Source organism: Rhea pennata, chromosome 3 (genome assembly GCF_028389875.1).
Source record: "Rhea pennata isolate bPtePen1 chromosome 3, bPtePen1.pri, whole genome shotgun sequence".
Taxonomy (NCBI): domain Eukaryota; kingdom Metazoa; phylum Chordata; class Aves; order Rheiformes; family Rheidae; genus Rhea; species Rhea pennata.
This window is the reverse complement of record NC_084665.1, coordinates 24310347-24331159: the sequence shown is the minus strand read 5'-3', so window position 1 is coordinate 24331159 and position 20813 is coordinate 24310347. Positions and strand designations below refer to the sequence as shown.

Genomic DNA, 20813 nt, shown 5'->3' with positions numbered 1-20813 from the left:
ACTTGCTAAACATGCCTTTTCTAATGATTTTTTTAAAAAGGATCTTAGATCATGTAACACAAAGCTTAATCTCAAACAAAGAATTCTGATCATATGTCAGAGCAATTCTGAATCTTCAAATGAATGCTGAAAATGTCAATTTAGAAAAGGAAAAAAGCAACCAAACATGAGACAATTAATTACTATACTTTTTAATCTTACACTTTATCTGTTGGCAAAATTTTAGCATTTGTTGTGCAAGATATGAGCGAACCAAGCAACTGGAAAAGGTGCACTACTCACTGACCCTTTTCTCCAAACACTTAACTAGGAACTTGACCAGATAGGTCAAGTGACTTATGCATGGAGGTTTTGCAGGACTTGGTCCAAAAATTCAGTGTTTCATTTAAGGAACAGCTTAATTCTACAGCTATCACTAGGGAGAGAAAAAAAAAAAAAAAAAAAAAAAAAAAAAAAAAAAAAAGACATGTGTCATGGGATGTTTTCTTCTTTCCTTGAAATGTAAAAAACAAATATGCTTTCCTGTTCTAACTAATGTATATTTCTAAAAGACTTCAAGCAGCTGGACCCTTTAGTCAATGGAAGACGTTCCATTCTCAATCACAACATGTAGATCAACCACTTTGGATCTAAAGATAATTGAAGGCAGTGCTTTCTTTGAGCAGGAAAGTATAAAGTTCAAATACTGCAATGAGAAAAAAATACAAGGAAAAGGTATTACTTTCTTCTCACTTACATCTATAAAACCCAGCAAAATTCAGTGAGTTTGAGTAATGTCAGAAGACAGCTGTAAATACAGCATCCAGATAGGTACTGAATAACTAGCTGCCAGTGAAACCATTGCAGAAGCAGGTGAAGTTGATTCCACGCAGTAAACATTCAATTCCTTTCAAGTTTCAGCCTGCCTGATTGCTGGATCTGGCCAGTCATTTATTAAAACTTATGTGATATAATAATACAAAACCATTCATAAAAGAAGGGTTCTTGCTGAACTCATGTATGACAAGAAGTTCAAGGATACAAAGCAACCTCGGAGAATGGCAGAGCACCAGGAAAGGTCTGTATCATTATATACCTGATTATAGTGGGTCTCTTGTTCCTCATTTACTCCAAATTCTGACTAACATCCACGTACTCTGCCAATATCTAAATAAGGCAAGATGTCTTCATTAGGTGCACTTTTTATAGCCTGCTGGTGGACTCGAACAATCCTGCACATGGCATTTAGATGCCATGGCCTGAATTTTTGACATGCGTGGAATTCCTTCAATCAGCCTTTAAGATTAAACTCCTTCTTTGAATACCATGTCCTCGCCATTCTGAAGTAACCACAAATCCTTGTATATACCATAAAATATTTTAATCAATTCTTTTTTTCCCTACAATTGTTTTCTGATATACCACAGAACAGATACTGTACATCTACAATCTTCAGTTAACTATATCTCTGTGAATCACCTTTTTGATGGAAGATGCATATTCATACAGATTTGGATACTTTAATACCATCGTCAGAATCTCAACTTTTGCAAATAAAAACTCTGGTCTGAGGAAGATACAAGACAGAAAACCCTTTAATTTGAAAGACAACAAAGTGGATTAATGGTTAGTTACACGTGCCAGTAGGGTGATCCATTACCACGGACGTTCCACCGCAAGTAGATGATGTTGCCTTAATAGTAGCTAGAGCCTTATTGGCTTAAAAAAAAACGTAAAAAGGGTTTTGCATGTGAATTGAACTTAATAGGTTTGACATGGACTAACCTTAAAGAATCCAATCCACTCAAATCCCTTTGAAGGCTGCAGCTGAATTTCATGCAAATCTTAAAGAAGTAGCCAGGCTGTTAGGATTTCAAGATGCTGTGTCCCTTTCTTCTGCAGATCTAAAACCAGGCAAAACAATGATACAAAACCCTCCCACCATTTCAAGGATACATCTTAAGAAGCTCCTGCTTTTATTCTTTGGCCCTGTAAGGTTTGACATTAAAAAATAAAAAGCAAGAACAATCTGCAACCATAAAACCTATCCAAATATGAATCCTACATTTTTATTTTTTAAATATAGCACTGGAGTAAATTAATGTTTCCCCCATTACAACAAAAGAAAAAAAATGTGATACACACTGTTATTAAAATGTTTAAGATAGAAGCATTCAGACCAAATTTCTATGCTTAAATATAACATGGATTCATCTTTTTTTTTAATTTTCTTATAAAAATAATTCAGTTTTAACAATATATAATAATCCACTATAGTTTAAACCTTCTGGTGGTTATTTTGAAACTGAAACAAGCAGTTATTAAATAAATCTTTTCATTTTTCAAAGCCACTGTACTTTATGAATTTCTCATAACAGGGGATTTTCTCAGTCCCATTAAAAATATTTAATAGACTTAAGTGTTCTATGTATGTTTATACAGAAACAAAGGCAGATAGATTTTGTCTGTAAAATAATATATACACTTGTAGTTGGAAATTATTTGATTTTTGGATTTAATCTTCACCACAAACATGAGAGAAAAAGCAAACAGGAGAATTTTGTGAACTTCTTTTCCTCCTAGAATAAAATACAGATGATTACAAATAAAACTAACTATAACCAAATCAAAACCACACAGAGTGTGTAACGCATGTATGTAAAGAAGTTATAAATTCTTGATTAACAAAGGGCACAGAAAGCCCTTAAAGGAAATATTTTATTTCTGCTAAATTAATACCTAAAAGCATTACATTTCATCAGTTTCACTTAGGTTTAAAGTCCCAAAAGATTCTCCTCCTGAAACTGGCTATATTTTATGCGCAAACCAGGCTGAGAGCTATCTAAATCTAGATAAAACTCATTGGCTTGTAATCTTCACAATGATCTATACATCTAAATCTATATGCAAATCAAATGCTCTCATGCATTAACACATTCCAAAGCATCTAGGAGTAAGAGTGCTCACTCGCGCGCTCTCTCTCTCTTACTACTCCCCCCCTTCCTTTGCTCCTCTCCCCCTCTCTTTATTTACACTAGCTACCTAAATAATTCACACTGCCTTCTTTTCAGCCTGAATGTTCTTCTGTTGAAGCCTGCAATGAGCTATTGCAGTAACCAGATGGACACATGAATGCAGCAGGTGGGACAGATGGCAGCCCGCCCTGTCTGACGCTGACTGCCTCGGCTTGGACTGCCTTTTCCTTCCAGGTACATTATCATCAGTGTAGCAGAAAGCAGTATGCAGAGGGAAGAAACCTTTACATACAGTACTATACGAATTAGTTAAATAAATGACCAGATGCTTATTTGCTTTTTGTAACAAAATGAGGTTTTCTTAGAGGGCTTAAAAGCATTTTCCATCTTTCCTTAAAGCAGAAAAGTCTCTGTTCTCCAGCAAGCCTGAGAGACGTACAATAAAATAAAATATGTCTGAAACCTTATTAAAAAACTCAAACTCATGACTTCATGACAATTTTGATTCAGCTTTAGTTTCCAAATCTGTGTGCTGTTTTTGCCCTTACTGTTTTATAGAAAAAACATATATAGCTCCAGGTAGACGGTAATAGATTTTAGAGGAAATCTTATCAGTTATTACACGTGCAGTGAAAAGCCTCAGTTCCATCTGAGCCTCCATGTAGTATGTTTCTTGACTAAATTTCTTTTGCTTCTAGTTTCAAGAGACATAAAACTAATAATTTATTACAAAATATTTAATGCTTCTATGAGAGAAATGTGAACAAGAGCTGAAGCAATAGGTCTTTGTTTGACTGCAAATTACCATTTTAACATGTTGCTTTCCTCTTTGGAGCAGCGGGCAAAACACTGGGAAGGTGACAAAAAAAACCCAAAACACACAACTATAACGTAAGTTTTGATCAGAAACATAAGAAATCAAGAAAAAAAAATATCTGGTGACACATCTGGCAATCTGACTGGCATGAGTATCAGCTTACCATGAGTATCTCCTTACCTTGGTAAGGAGTATCCTCCTTACCAAGGAAATTTTTTTAAAATCATATTGAAAGAAGGTATCAAAAGTGTGTAAGTGATCAGTTAGATGCTCTGGGTAATCCTTTACTATCCAGATTTGTCCTTCCAATCACTTTCCTGCCCCTCATGTTATGTCAACGGTAACAACCTGTGCTGTTCCCTTTTTTGTCTCCTCTTCCTTTCCATGGTGCTTTTTCACTCTACCTTATCTTCATCAAATACACCTTCTACAAGCTAACATAAAGGGAATCATCCACCTCTCCTTCAAATACCTTCTCATGGTAGATTTCTGCTATCTACAAGAAAACAATCCAGGCTTCATCGTTAGGCTGAAGTTAATACTTTTTTTTTTTAATTGAATATATATGAACAGACGCAAAATTTACACAGATGTATATGCATACGTACACAGTACAGCTGCATTTGTCATATTAACAAACACAAAGGTATTTTGTCCCCTTCTCCAGCTTCTAGGAGTTGCTTGTATTTGCAGTCATCAAAGCTCTTGAATAGGAGCTACTTACATACTCATACACTTGCACGCTGCCTAGCATGACAGGCGGCCTCCAGATACTATCTTAACAGAAATACTAAGCAGTAACAGAGTAAATAATATGGAATTAAATTGCGATTTTGCTCTACTGAGTCTAAATACCGAATATTTTAATCAGAATAAGCAATTGCATGATGTTGAAGGGAAAAAAAGGTATAAATTGAGATACGCTATGTGTTAGATTCTGCTTCCTCTGACAGTACTGATATGATTGAAAAAAGAACTGATTGTATATGGACTTGCACAGCTAAACAAGGACTGGTCCAAACCGGCAATTAAAGCCTGAAGCAAACACAAACCTCTCTTCAGAGATTTAAACACACTTGGTAAAGATTCTTTAAAACTAAACATAATTATATAGCAACTAGTTTCCGCTGGCACAGAGAGAAAAGAAATATTCTGAGAAAGTCTATTCCTGTGTATTTCTGACCTGGCAGAATTCAGGAATTACATTAAATCTCAAGAGACGGTCTGCATTCATGGGATTCCCTACCTGATTTTGAGGCCAAAAAAGTTAAGCACTTTGGATAAACTTTGGATAAGCAGCACAACTTCTCTATGCTTATGTGTCCTAACTGAAAATCCTCCACTTTAAGATTTGCTATAACCACATCTCAGAAAAGAACTGAAAGAATTCAGGGATCATGCATGCAAGCTGACATAATTATGTAGTAGAGCTGGGTAACAGCAACTTCTAGAAATGGTGAACTACATATTACCGTCTTCAGAAAAGCATTTCAAGTTATAGTAAACCATTTACAACATCACAGAGAGACAGTTAAACCAGTGCACTTTAGAATCAATATCCCAGTGGTATCACACAAGTCATGATTTCATTATTATGATAAAACTTGCTTTCTCAACACAAATATAGAAACAAAACTCTGAGCACAGAGGAACACCCGCTTTAAAAATAAAACTCTGAGCTAATGCCAGTTTATCACAAATGAATGCATACACTGTTGTAGCCATATTTCTAGAATGAAACTGTTATTTTAAAAAGTGTATTACACTGGTAAACTTGTTTCCCTAGTGATAAAAAGTTGTGTTAATACAAAAAAGAATTTAAAATCTCCAAGCTGTCTGTTTTCAACAGCAAACAAAATATTCTCAGTATTGAAACTGTTCATTTAACCATATGTGGGAAAAGATAGTGGAAGAAAGAATTAAGTAATTCATATTGTTGTAAGGCTACAAGAATGATACTGGGTTCTTGCTGTGAACCAATTCGGTTCTCTGTGAATTCAAATTTAATCTTAAACTTTGAATGCAAACTTCCTACTTTGTGTAAGGCTCACCACTGCTTTGTGGATACCATGAATAAACAAAGCCTTCATCATCTGAAGCCTGAGATAGCAGTATTGCCTCAAAAAATCACAAGCTCATACCTCTATAAAGAGGTGCACATGGACATCTTGATAGCAAAAGGAGTTGAGCTGCACAGTTGTCCGTGAAGACAGCATTTGGACCCCCAAAAAGTAGCTACTGCACACACGTGTTCCAGTGAAAATATCTGCAAGCCCAAATACATATGTTTAATCTGGCAATTTGCAGGGAGTTACTGCTGGCAGCAGAACATTCTGAATGTTGAGAAATTTCGCTCTCAGAAAATAATTGTCAATCCCAACCCTGTGACAGCTTCATAGGGAAGAAGATATAATTATACTTAAACTGGACTTCATACAAATACCACGGAGTTGATTTTCAAAGGATCAAATTTTCATTACAGCTCTGCAAACAATAGATCTGATGAGTTTTCCTGAGGCTCAGGTTGTAGGACTTCTGAAAAAGCTAACCACTTCAAGAAAAAAAAAATGAGGGTTGTTTTTTTTTTTTTTTTCCTCTCTCTCTCTCTCTTCTCCATCAAACTACATACAGCGTGTAAATGCAGCTTGATAGACACTGATCTCCTTTTAAATTCTGGCCCAAGAACGACAGGAAAGACAAAAAAAAAAAAAAAAAAAAAAAAAAAAAAAAAAACTCTAGGAAGTAAAATTACACACAGTATTCACTTTTTATGAAAAATGATGTCTCCTTAAACAGGTATTTATCTAAAACATGAAGATTGTTCAGGTCAGATAAAATACTGATAGCCATGGAAATGGGAGTAGCTCAAAAACAATCCTAATATATTAGAAAAGGTAAATTCTGTTTCCACTGCAAATGTATCCCCCTTATTTTTAATACAGGGCATAAGTGAGGGCAGAATTTGATGCTGACTGTAATGAATATAATAAATACACGGTTTTAAAAGCTCTCAAATATATAACTGCCAAAGAATGGTAGAGCTGCCCTTTTTTTTTTTTTTTTTTTTAAGGAACTGTGTACAGAAGAAATAAACAGACATTAAACCCTACATCGTAAAGGTATAATTTCAAAAAGACAATACAATCTACCTTCTCCCTATGTCAACGACTAAAAAAAAAATTAAACATTAAATGCGGACATTCCATTCTCCCTTTCCACTGCTGCAAAAATTGAAGCATTAACTTTGAACACCTTGACATTTGCCACTATGCCCCTGGTTTAATACCAGCAGAGAGGTTTACTCTTAAAGGGGACAGGAAAAAAAAGACTTTAAAAATCTCAGATATATAATAATTCCTGTACTTATTCCTCTACAGAGAAATAAGCAGAGCCATTTACATAGTCCACTGAACACTGTATAGTAAACACTGCAAGAGTGCTTCTATCTTATTGCCCTTGCAAAATCAAGGCAGGGCTTCTGTTTTTAGTGTACACTCTGGTTCAGCGTTAATCCTGTTTTATGTTGTTCACACCTGGTGCTGACTAGCAGCCTGCTGATGGGTTGTGGTTTGCACTGCTCTGAGACAATCCTCACCAGCTTCAACAAACACTACTCTACTAAACTGGAAACAAAACCTCAATTGCCATGCAAAAAACTTTAGAAGGGAAGAAGTGAAATGCATGCCTCACTTTCCTTACTCTACCGCTTCCAAATGTTAGGAATTTAACATGGGGTTTTAAGCATTAATGTTTATATTTAGTCCTCATGCCTTGCTTTTCCAGGAGTTCTTCTCCAGATAACAAATCTTGAAGGCAAATGTCAGGGACACAACCTTTATAAATATATGCTGTGTAACTCACTTTTTCCTTTGCATCCAAGAAAATAATAGGCTGTGGTCTAACAGAAGTACTGAGTGTTGTTAAAACATCCTTTTGCGAACTTTTAAAAAAATCGAGTTTTGCAGATTTTCTGAGAAATTTCTTCTAACATATTCAGAAGGAATTCAAATGTCACTGTTCTAGAAAACAACTTTTTTCTTTTTTAATCACAACATTGATCTGTACATTTAAAAAAATTTTTAAAAGGCCATTAAGTATGACTTTTGTACCATCAACCTTAATGGTAAAAAAAAAAAACCACACACACACTATAACCATAGCTTCGTTAGTGCAGAAGCATAAGTGCTTTACCACAGACAAAAGGATGATCTGTAATTAGGGAAGAGGTCTGGAATTACACAGTGCTCATATCCAGAGAGAGTATGAAAATCAAGAAAAGGAAAACCTATTAGAATTGAAATCCTCTTTATTGATGTGTTGAGATCAGGGATAAAAAACACATGCAACTTAACAGTGCCTACTTCTAAGTCTTCAAATCAGTAATTTACAACAGTTTTGTAGAAGAAAAAAATCACTAAATGGAAGGCAGGGCACCCTACTTTCACACCTATTTTATGGTACTCTGTATATGACTAGAATAATAAAAACAAACATTACTGTATCTGGAAAACAACCCCTCTAAGCCTCCCTTTTCTTCTTATGCCATCTTGGTATATTTCTTCATACAGAAAAGAAAGTACAAAAATGTTTTTTTTGTCCAAGAGCCAAGTTTCTACATTTCTTAAAATACTATATGAACCATTTCATAAATAAAATGCTGGTTGAAGGTAATTCTCTACCTATTAGAATTTATTTGGCATCTCATCGGGAAAGACATGCTGAATGGCCATGACCATCCTTTGTGACTTTTTAATTTTGCAATGTATTTCTGTCCGTACAGCAGGACAATATGCATCAATCAGACATACGTGTTCTATTCTACAGCTTTTCATCCAGAATTCATCACCAGAAATATACCAAGATCAAATAATCTTTAAACAAGTTCAGCATTTCAATCTCTTATGCAATTCAGATGTAAAGCCAAGAGAAAAAAGGGATCAGTCTTGCCCTTCCTTGCTATCTCAGACTGAAGGCTGTCTACCTCCTCCTTAGTCAATGCAAAACTAAGGATATTGGCATAATGCCAACACTGCTTTTAAGCTCATACAGAAAACATGGTAGTAATCTTTATATTTCCTGGTCACAGTCCTTTAGGCAACTGTGTATTCTGGTGTAAATGTCATATCCTGGCAACGAATTCTTGAACGCAGGCTCCATTTCATCATTGATTTCTTCTAAAATACCACCAAATTGTTCCCTTTTTTAAAAAAAATAAAATAAAAATCAATTATAGGGACTGATCCAGTATCTACTAAAATAAGTGACATTCTTTCATTTTAGTTTTGAACCAGTAAAAGGGAAATATTTTTAAACACATACGCAAGACTCTGGCAGCAGGCTGTCCTTTGTGCAAAACCCACAGCAGTTTTGTCAAACAGTTGAATCTGCAGTATTCCTATTCAATCATTACCTAATGCACAAGCATCAAACTTTGGGGAGGTGGGGGGAAGAAGGGGAAGGGGGCTCATTCCACCTAAGAAATTTAATATATGCTAGAAAGGAAAGATATAAAAAAGCTTTCTGAAATAAACTGCTTCAGAAGGTAGATTTTAATATTGTCAAGTGGCTTCTTTGCAAGGTTATAAAGTTCACTTAAATGATAGGATACTTTATTTCAGCAGCAGTAGCAACTTACATATTGCCTAGAATTGGTAGTTGACATATGTACTGTTGATTCCAAAGCTAGGCTATCATCATCTGCGTAAAGGGAAAAAAATTGGCATTCTCTGCCAACCTCACTACCTGCTGCCTTCAAGCACTGTTTTCAAGTATGGTCTCTTCATAAAAGTTAAGACTACTTTATTTTGATTATATTGCTTTCCCCGGGCAGGAATTTTTATTTCAGTTTGAATCTCTAAACTATTACATTTTCAGTGATGCATTTTTATATTTACAGTTGACATCTTCATAGAAGAATGAAACCTTTGAGAAACAACTCTAAAGCATGAAGGTTGCCTGCAGTAAGTACTTAAATTATTTTACACCCAAATAGAACCAGTTGTTTTTAGCTAAAATTTAATAAACCTTAAATCAATGACCTTTCCTTTACTGAACGCCTGCACTTGTGAAAACTAACTTTCCCAAGAAACATATTTTGGTGAGTAAATGCCAAACAAAAGGCTATTTAAATCTGAACACTTTGTCAATTTACAGCTTGTGAACATTCAGTTCCTAAATTCCCAACTGCTGCTTAATGTATAGAACAGTGGTGCCTTGGTTAATCGCATACCATTGATTTCAGAGTGTCACAGTGATCTCATTGAGAGCAATCAATAATAATCCAAAATCAATCAAATCTGCTCTTGCACTATCATTCATCAAATCTGAATTATCCAAAATTAATTGTAGGCACATGAAAGAAAAAGAGCCTGAAAAAAAAAAAAAAAAAAAGCTACAAAAATAAAAATCAGTAATCTTTGAAAAGATAATAGTGCATGCAACCATGCTTCACGCCTTCTGGGTAAAGTTAATGATGAATCATACCTGGCCCTTCTATATGTATATAGAAGGCCCTTCTATATGTGTGTGTATATATATGTGTGTGTGTGTGTGTGTATTCAAACATGAAAATACACAGCAGTTGAAGGCAGAGGACATACTACTAAATGATCGAGCATTATTTTATGAACAGCCGTGTTGTGGGCTGAATTTCAAATGTGTTGTCAATACATTAAAAAATGCAGAAACATGCTACACTGAAGAATCGCAAATTTTAAGTTAGCCACTGCACTTAATAGAGCAAGAGAGGATAAAATTACTGAATTTCTGTACCAAAAGCATGAAATAGATGTAGCCACTTATCAAAAGAGCTGTTATTGTTGCCGAGGACTACCCTCTCAACATATTCACCTGTAATTTTGTCAAGGTAATAAATCCTTCCATTCATTACAGCACACTCAAAACCACCCTGCTATTTAATTTAAATGGAAAAAAGGCCCAAAGTGTCTAAAACATTTACTTTTGCTAATGTAGAAGTGCTGGCATTTTACTTCATTCCTGATAAGCCAGTGCCAGTGGATGTGATTATTCTTTTCTTATTCAAAGCATATCAGTAGTTTGAAAGCACTCTCAATCTTATCAGGTGTATGAACAGCACAGTTACTGAAAACAGTTTGTACTGCTCCTCTCTCTTTCTGCCAGGCTATCAGATAAACCCAACTAACTAACTGTATTTACCCACAATCAAACATAAGCTGTGTCTTCAATATATTGCAGCCTGTTTCTGGCATGCTACAGGTTTTCTGCTTGACATTAGCTGTTAACAGAAACTTGCTTGCAGGCAAAAAAAAAAAAAGAGAGTCATACCAAAAGCATGCAACACAGAAGAGATGTTTAAAAAAAAAAGGAGAGAAAAAAAAACTTTTTTTGAAATGAGAATGATAACTTCCATCTCAACATTTTAAAGGTACTTACACGATGTTATTCAGAAAAGAGTATGGAAGCAGTGGGATTCAAATATGTTCAAAAGATGTTTGACGTAGAACTTAAGAGCAAGGGAGTAATTTCTATTCGCTTTTTTGTTTATTCTATTCTCTTATCCTCTAGGAGCTGTCTCTAATTTGCAACGGCAGAAAAAAAAAAAGAAATAAAAAAAAAACAGTTACAATATGTCAGAAAGAATGTAAATGCCTTTACTGTTTTTGTCTGAAGCAAGACCGTGATTTCTCCTGATTCAACCTGTGTCTGGCTGTTGAAATAAAAATAGCAATATCCACCACAAAAACAAAAAGCAACATCCCCACCAAATCAGCCCCTCAGCAACCCTCCTTTTCAGTGTCGTTGGTACTGGATTTTTAGTACTAACTTATCAGGATTCCTTTCAGAAAGGACACTGCTTTGACGATTTTGCTTATTGCAAAGCCACAGGAAATCTGCGCAGAAATCTCCCTTCATTCTTCTCAGAATGACGGGCACAACACAGCAGTTGAAGAGTTAAGCGTTAACCGGGACCAGCACTCGGCACTTTCAGACAGCTAAATGAAAAGTTCTGCAATTCTGGGAGAAATACTGAGTTTCAGCTCTTGATGAATTACAGTATTCTTCAGAAACTGATGCTTCAGTCCCCGTGCCGAGTGCTGCTTCCCACCACCCCTACACGTCGCCTTTTGCTGAATACCTCCGAAAGAGCAGCGAAGGGCAGGCACGTGCCGCCACCTGAGCCCATCCTGTGCTTCTGTCTGGGCTCCAGGAACAGAATGAGCCATCCTCTAGATTTGTAGGAGAACAATGAGCTGAATTAAGCCAAGTGTGCAGTGCTGGGTAATTCGGCCGATGGTTGTTTCTCCATCTGTGACACCACAGCCTCATGATTGATGGGACAGGTGTCACTCATGCTAATGCAAGCCACCGACAGTGGCTGCTCCGCTCTTTAAATATCGCCCAGCGCCAACCGGACCCAATCGGCTCCTGCTAGAGGAACGACAAGGTGCCCATGAGCCAGATCCAGTTATGGGGAATTCTAATTTCACCCCTTTAATGCTCATGGGAACAGTTGGTTAAAGATGCGGCATTTCATGCCACTTCAAAACATCTAATTTGTCCCACTAGGTTAACGGCTGCGATGAGAACATTGCCAGGGAATTCTTTCACTGCTGGAAAACTGAATATAATTTAGTAGAGGAAATCTTGCATTCATGGACCATTAAACAACAATGGTGGAAAAAAACACTTTGCTGTAAGAATTTTACTTATTTTGCTAGGTTTTACCATTTTCCAAAGACTATTTTGATAGCACTTTATTTGCTTTCAGAAACACTCTAAGTTTATTTGTTTTTAAAATTGCATGCACTTTTTTAGGTTTTACTTCACAAGCCGCTTTTTCTTCCTTACCTTTAAGGAAAAGGGTAAAATACTTTTGCTTAAAAAAAAAGAAAAAAATCTATCAGTTTTCTCAAATTAATTCATCTGAAAATTACTTTAGCATTAACACATGTCAACTGGGCATATCATTTTCTATTTCAGAAAGAAAATATCAATTTAAACATAAAAGTACACTGGCATTCATTCTCAAAAGAGACAAATCCTGCTGCCAGATTGGGGGAAAAAAAAAAAAAAAAAAAAAAAAAGGAAAGAAAAAAGAAAGAAAGAAAGCAATGTAGAATACCTAAAAAATTCCTTGATTGTTTCTCTCTATGGTATTTTCAATATATGAAGAATTATACAAACAGCCAGCTGACTAAATTAACTGGCTACATTATGCTGAGAACAGTATAATTTCACCATTTTGTGAACTATTGTTCTTTATTAGATTTTCTCATATTTGCTTTAAAATTTTCAGATGTGAGATAAGAGAGTGTTTATTCCAAAAATATTTCTAGAATAAACCTAGAAATTGGGGGGGCAAGGCGGGGGGGGGGGGGGGAGGAGAGAAAAATATCATGGATAACGATGGATTGAATAAAACACACCATCTCCTCTCTCCTACCCACACCTTTATATGGGAAGAAATTTCAGAAAGGCTCAGAAACAAGTTAATACTACATTTTAGATGGACTTTTCCATTACATTTGCCAGTATCTTTACATCTGCATATTTCTAGGGGTATAAATTTGGTTTTAAACTGTTTAATGTATAGATGGCTTTGGGACAATAATTATATCCTTACCTTTTTTTTTTTTTTTTTTTTTTGCTTTTGTTTGGGCTTTTCAGAGACCATTCAAAATAAGCATCAGCAACTCTACATCTTCTCATTCTAACTTGCCAAAGCCATCAATCTCTGATCACACCTATTAGAATCTCTCTGTAGCCAACACTATATTTTGCGACAGCGTGACCGGTTGTTTAAGGAAAGGGTGTGTGATTGAGCAAAGCTAAATCGACACATCTGTGATACTTCTGACACCCCTCAGCATGGCTAATATTAATTTGTTTTCTTTGGCTAGGTAAGTGCTGCCAAAACACATTACGTATGGTATGTAGTTCCAATCAAAATGATGAAAAGGAGATGTGCAGTTTTTTCACTCATAGCAACATGAAAAAGACAGAAAGGAGTAAGAGACACCCAAACTAACGTACAGGGTACCAACCCACAAAGCCTCAAATTACTTTACCTTAAAGTTTGGTTTCAGAACATGTCCTTTTAACAGTTTCTGTCCTCCCACAAAGACTGCAGCTCTAAACTATAAAGATGTTTTACTTGGGGAAAGTGAATATAATTTTCAATACATGATAAAATGATGTATTTAGGCTATTCTCACATGCATAGAACTAACTTGTCATATTTCAATAGGTTATCAAATAAGCAAATATGCAAAATTCTGCACAAGGATATTACAAATGGATAGATCAGACTGAGGAGAGGGAAATCTCTTTTTAATACAACCCTAACATATTAAGTTCCTGCAGAACACAGATCCTTCTCCAATTTGAAGTATAACATTCTGTATCACAGTGTCATGAAAAAATGTGAAATTTACATTTCTAATAAGGTTTTTGTCTTGTAAATTATTTTGATCTAAATCAGCAAATTCAACCTAAAGTTCAGCCAAATTCAGAACTGTGACCCCAGTCAGAATTAGAAATTCAACAGCAAAGAAAAACAGCATATGCTTGTCTTCTGCTCTGTAGTTTTACCTTCCCACTTTAATTTTCATTTGGATGTTAATAGCAGAGTTTTTTTTTCTTAGCAAAACTGAGAAGTTGAAACAAAAAATTAAATTTATTTCAATTTTAAAAGAGATATGAAACGCTCAGATTAAAAAACATATTTTCCTCAATATAGGAAAGTAACTAGAAATTTGGAAAGGCAAGATTCCTTTTAATGAAAACTAACCATATTAAGGAATTGCAAAGAAGAAAGTACTTCTTCAGTTGAAAGAAATACGTGTTAATTGAATAACATTACAAGCATTATGTAAACAAGCCCAGGAGATTTAAATCTTCTGCAATTTAGCAAATATATAAATCGTTTCAGAAGTCATACATGTCAAAATACAAAGTTACTCTCCAAAGCACTACTGAAAGGGAAAAACAGAATCTTTTAAAAATAATAATTAAGTAATAATATCTGACATAGCCGTACATAATTCAGTTTAATGATTTTCTTTAACGTTTCACACTATTTTTACTTCTGGACAACCACACAATAACAAGAAAAATACAGGATATTTGGTAGGGACTATGTACAATTAAAATAGAGCCATTTTTTTTTCAGAGAATATTATGGTTTATATTAACAACTATATATAGGAGACTTTTTTCCCCCCTTAAAAATAATCATATCCTTTTAATGTAAATGTAATCGTGTGTCCAAGGATACATGAAGCTTAAAAAAATGCTTCTCTGATAGGCAGCCAAAAGTTAGAGGAATATGAATAAGTATTACTCCTGTAAATGCCTTAGATGAAGAAATTATTATTAAAAATCTTTATTTTTAAAAAAAAAATACAAGAATAAATACAGAAAATGCTAGATTGCATGAATATTTTGATATAAAATCAGGTACAATGCTTTTCATCTACACTATTCTTTACCTAGCCAGCTCTCTTATCATGGATAAGAATAAAAGACATAAATGCAGAGCTATCCTAACTTCTCTCTATATAATTGTTTACTAAAAAATCTGCTGAGTTTATTTACTGTATACATATCTGTGTGCATATACACAAAAAAGTGTACATTGCACACATTCCATAAAGAACACACTGTATACCTGCAATACACACACTATATATATATATATGCGCATATACATACATATATATATACATACATACACACACATATATATATATGAACCCAAAATTTGTGGTAGATACACAGATAAATGATTTCCATGTAAACAGAATGTGAGCACACACACACACACTCACGCCTCTACAGACATGACTGTATGCATGTATGATTACCTGAGTCAAGTCTAAAAGTAGAAGAAGATACACAAAATGTAAAAGAACATGTAATAAGTGGAATGTCAAGCTGCAGAGACTGTTGGTGTCATCCCTGCGCTATCAAACATACATATGAGTATGACTAGAGACAGAGAGGCTAAATATTTCACTGTCAGAGCATGTCGAGAAATGCAATTCATTTCCCTCTCATGTGCTTTAGGACAATGACAATTTAATACAAGGCCAGTGGATGTAAAAGAGATAAAAACTGAACAAACTGGCCCAGCATAATCACAGATTTCCTCCAGAGAGCTTGCTAGCGTGAGCCTCATATGCACTTGTAACAGATCAACATTTTATTGTTTCTTCCCTCTACGAATTTGCTACAAAGACGAATTCATAGCAAAGCTTATCTTACGACAGAGGTTAGTTTAAGCTTTGGGTTTTAAGAGCAAGCATTCTTCCCAGATTTTTTTTTCTATTTATCTTATAATTAATTATCTGATAGACTTTGAGAGGTTCAAATAAGTGTCTTTTTCATTCCTACTTACACTTCCAAAGGGTACAGGAAACCTCCCTGCAGGTCAAGGGTCAGTTCTTTAACAACATTCCATAAAATGAATGATTGTTTTATTTATAAATAATTCAGATTTTGATATCATAATTTCCCTTCGTAACATATGGAAATAACAGTATAGCATATGGACTGATCCAGCTTTGAAAAACATGGATATATCATATTTTTAGTCACTAAGCAAAGTAGACTTCAAGTATTGTTAAATATTATCACAGACAAGTTACCTTCTGTATTTGATGAATAGCACCGTGTATTTGAAATTAATTGCAAAAGTAGGGTTGGCTAATGAGGCGGCCCTTATCTTTTCTCAGCAGTGCAAGCACGAGTATTTTTCTGCTGGCTTGGTATTTTTTAAATGGCCAAAGTACTGCTAAGTTGAAATCTGATTAAAATATGAACACATATTTTAATACTCACAACAGCTAATGCAACTACAGAAAAAGATTAAGAAAATTCTTATCTCTTTTCTTATCATTAAGCATGTGTTTTGAAAAATAATAATTAAATAAATTATTCCCTACTGATTCTCCCAGTTGCTTTGCTTCCCATTAGCATCTTTGAAAACAGTTTGTTAAAACAATAGTTATTCTTTATTATGGAACTGTGGGAGTGGTACCCTTGTACCTGCTTCAATTTAAATACAAGAAATTTGTAAGGTGTGTTAGAACTTAAGGATTCTTAGAAAAAAGGCAAGTATGCCTTAGGAAAAAGGGAAAAAAAATGCAGAAAAAAAAAATGATCAGCCATTCAAGAGAATTAATGGATATCCACAAGGGCTTTGCTAATAACATGGGTTAATTACCGCTGCAACGCACCAGGCTCAGTAAATAAAAGAGCACAACCATAAACACATTAAAATGAGCAGGCATCACTAAAAGAGGGGCAAGCCCCAGTAAATGAAAAGCTGTCAGGCATTTCAACACAAACCCTTCATACTTTCTGCAGGATTAAAAAACTTACCAGCAGTCTATCAAAACTAAAAACCCAAACCTACAACCGGAAACAGAAAAAGAAGAAGGGAACGAGGCCTGCTCGCAGCCAAGGGGAGAACACAGAAAAAAGATCTCTTCATTCACCCACCCACACTGTTGGGCTGGCTTCATAGCATAGGGCTGAGTTCCACACTACACACTTGGTGTAAATGCGGGCCTGGAGACTTTGGGCTTTAATGTAAAAACTTCAGGCTTTATTTCTTAATAACAAGTTTAATAGCTATCTAAGAGGACAAACTCATGAGGTTAACGATCTCCACACCTTGAAGAAACTGTAGAGCAGAATCAAGTGTCACTTCCCACTTTACAAAGAAGCGTTCTTTAATCCATTCCTTACTTCCCTATATAAATAAAAGGTGCTTCTAAAATAAATTCTTCAGGAATTAGAAGCTGTGCCAAAATATTTCAAAGAATCAAACTGATAAAAAATCTTTAATATGTAACACATAATGACCCCCCAACACACGTATTTGTATATGTGCTGATGTGTGTGAGTATGCAGACGTTCGTACTCATCCACATGCACGCGTATCCCACACAGACTCACACAATAACTCCACAGACCATTCGCATATTGCAACACGAGGACAGCTAGAAAAACACCAAATATGTACACTGACCCTCATCACACTGAACTATTTACAATGATGCTGGACTACGTCCACTTTTTAAATGTTACATCCATTCTGCATAATCTTTGTATCTTGTCATCTGTGTATTTTATCTCTTGCACTACAAACTAAAAATCTGTGCACACTACAGCAGCTAAATTTCTTTTATGCTTAAACTCTGCTGCACGTTTTTGTATCGATAAAGTAGAGAAATGCTGAGGATTCAAATTAATGAAACACAGGGAGCCACAAAGGGCTGATGTACATAGAGCACAGAAGCTATCTGGAGTTACAAATCTACTCAGTTTTCTATGTTTGGCATTCAGAGATCATGTTTAAATTTACTAAACTAGTCTCCCCCCCCTCCTTTTTTGGAGTGTTTCAATTGCCTTTCCTTCTTCCAACAGCTGTGACAACTGTTAAAACAGTCAGTAAAATTAAGTCCGCTCTATAATCCTTTAGTCAACGTTACATTTTAATCAGAGGTTGAAGGAGATTTCATGTTATGAGCACACTGATTCATTTAGAATGATTAAATTGACACATATGTCAAATTGAGCAGATATATTTATTGCATCTGCTTATTAACTATTAGTAATTATTAGTGTTATTGTTACTGCTGAAAAAAACAAAAAGTCAAGGCTGCAGCTGGCTTTAAGTTACTGCATTCTTTAACATGCACTGCCTTAAAATCAAAGCATACCTAGTGATGGTCAGACAGATGTCTGTGCACTCCCAAAATGTTCTGACAATTTTTAGCTTGAATCCTCTCTGCCTTCATCTATAATGTGAGAATTGCTGAAAGTGGCTACTATATTTATTTCATATGACCTATATGCATGCAAGAACATATAATCAAAACAGAATTATTATGAATATTAATAACATGTAAAACTCTGGGGCTTATTAATTGAAATAGAAAAGCAGACATGTTTCCAATTGTTAGTTTTTTCTGTACGTTTGTCCACTCAATCACGTATTCCTGAAACCCTGAGCTGGACAATATACTGGGATTGTTTTAAGATGACTTTTAATTGAGCCAAAGAGGAGGAAAAAAAAACTAGTTCGAATCTTGCACCAGAGCCAAAAAGACATGTGCCCCGATTTCATTGAAATGCATCTACTCTAAGAGGCTTATCTAAACTAATCATTCAAATTAGCTGTAAGAAGGTAAATTCAAGAAAGCTTCGGGGGGGGGGGGAGAACAATCAGGAAAAAAAACTGCGTATTTTATAAAACTAACTTCCAAAATTAGTAGAAGCTGTGGAAACTGCATTCTTATATTTATGAAGCTATCTTACACTATAGAGCAGCACACAGTGCCTTGACCTATAAACCATATCTGAGTGGGCACCTTACCTTTGTTTATTTTCTTGTATTTATCCCAGAACATTACAGTGGATTTTCCTGCCTCCGGTTCCCAAACTGCTTGCTCCTATGAGCAAGTCTATTCATTTCTGTTAGCCTTACTTCCTGCTGTATTATTTCACCGGCACATAATCACTGCAATTCACTTTTCATCTCTTAATTACAAACAGCAATGCAATATGCAGACGCTAAGGACAGCTAGTGGGCATCTACCTATAATACACTGTCCCCCCTCAGTACAGCCCTTCCGCACATTGCGTCTAGGGCGATGCTTACCACGAGCTGGGTTTTTTCTTTTTTTTTTTTTTTTTCCTTCGGTACTGCTGTCACGGCGAGTGCAATACGAAGGCACGGCCGCGTAAGTGGCTCGCCATAAAGCAAAATGCATCAGTGACAGCTCCCGTAATATACTAATATTTAATCCTGGCTGTAGCCTGAAAACAAGTTTACGAGCCACTCACCAGCCCCAGGCCGCCCGATTTCGTTTGGGCTCCGCGCTTTCCACCCGCGACACCCCACGGAGGCGCAGGCGCCGGCACCGACCGCCGGGCAGCCGGGCAGCGCCGCCGAGGCACCGCGCCTCGTTAAAAAGTATTTTCCCGTCTCCGGCAGGGAAGAGCGGCGGCGGCGCCGCCGCCCGCCGCGGCCCTGCCACATGCGGCCCGTCCGCGACGGCGGGTGCCGGGCGCCCGCGGGGCGGCTCCTCCCGGCCGGGACCTCGCCGCGGCGGGCGGCGGCGGGCCGCTCCCAACCGTCACCGGAGGGGGGGGGGGGGGTCGCTCCCAACCGTCACCGGAGGGGGGGGGGGGGTCGCTCCCAACCGTCACCGGAGGGGGGGGGGGGGTCGCTCCCAACCGTCACCGGAGAGCCAGCACACCTGTGCGGCCGCGGGGGGCGCGGGGAGCAGCGCCGCCGCTCCGCGCCCAGAGGCAGCCGCGAGCGCCCCGCGGGCGGGCGCGGAGCCGCCGCCGCCGCGCAGCTCCGCGCGGAGAACGGCGCGGCGCTACCTGCGGCGGCGCGGAGGCGGCCGCGCGCGCGCGCGCCGGCGGCGGGGAGCAGGGGCGGGGGGGGGGGGGGGGGGCGGGGAGCGGTACCTACTCTTCCTCGTAGTGCAGGGAGAGCGGCTCCGGCAGGCAAAGTTCTACCGAATCCATGTGCGCCCGGCGACCATGCTTCGCGCCCCCCCCCGCCGCCAGCCGAAGTTCCCGCGGCGCGGCGCGGCGCGCAGGTGCTCCGCGGGTGACACGCCGGCGGGCACGGCCAGTGGGGACCAAAAGCTCGCCCGCGCGCCTAATCAAGGACTTAAAGCCCCGCTCGGCGCTCATGAATATGAAGCAGCGCTTTACATATGCGGTCCCCCCGGCCCGGGGCGGCGGCGGATTGGCGGGGCGGCGGCCAATCAGGCGCCAGGGGCGCCGCGGCGGCCCGGCGCGCGGCCCGCGCGGCAGGTAGAGGGTGGGGAATGGGGAGCGGCCTGAGGCGGCGGCGGCGGCCGCTGGGGCCGAGCCCGCAGACGCGGCGGCGCAAACGGCTCCGAGCTGCCCGGCCGCGCGGCGCGGGAGGGCCGGCTCGAACTTAAAGCACACTTTCCCAGGTACCCTGGCAGGAAGAAATACCTGCAGACTCTCCCTTAATGTTGGGAAGAAAGCCGCCTCAGGTAGAGAAC

At 37.8% G+C, this 20813-nt stretch overlaps 1 protein-coding gene across 8 annotated transcripts in view; it reads right to left on the bottom strand.

Moving 5' to 3' along the window:
- ESRRG (estrogen related receptor gamma) overlaps positions 1 to 20813 on the bottom strand; it is a 385220-nt gene that overhangs the window by 147866 nt on the left and 216541 nt on the right. The window contains exon 1 of one of the 8 annotated variants that reach the window (XM_062571809.1): positions 20246 to 20370. The exons of 6 other annotated variants lie outside the window; for them this stretch is intronic. In XM_062571809.1, the coding sequence (XP_062427793.1) occupies positions 20246 to 20301 (56 nt within the window). In that variant the 5' untranslated portion in view covers positions 20302 to 20370. Of the gene's footprint in view, positions 1 to 1764; positions 1827 to 20245; positions 20371 to 20813 lie in introns of those variants that run through there. One more of the 8 variants, XM_062571810.1, reaches the window with a different exon arrangement.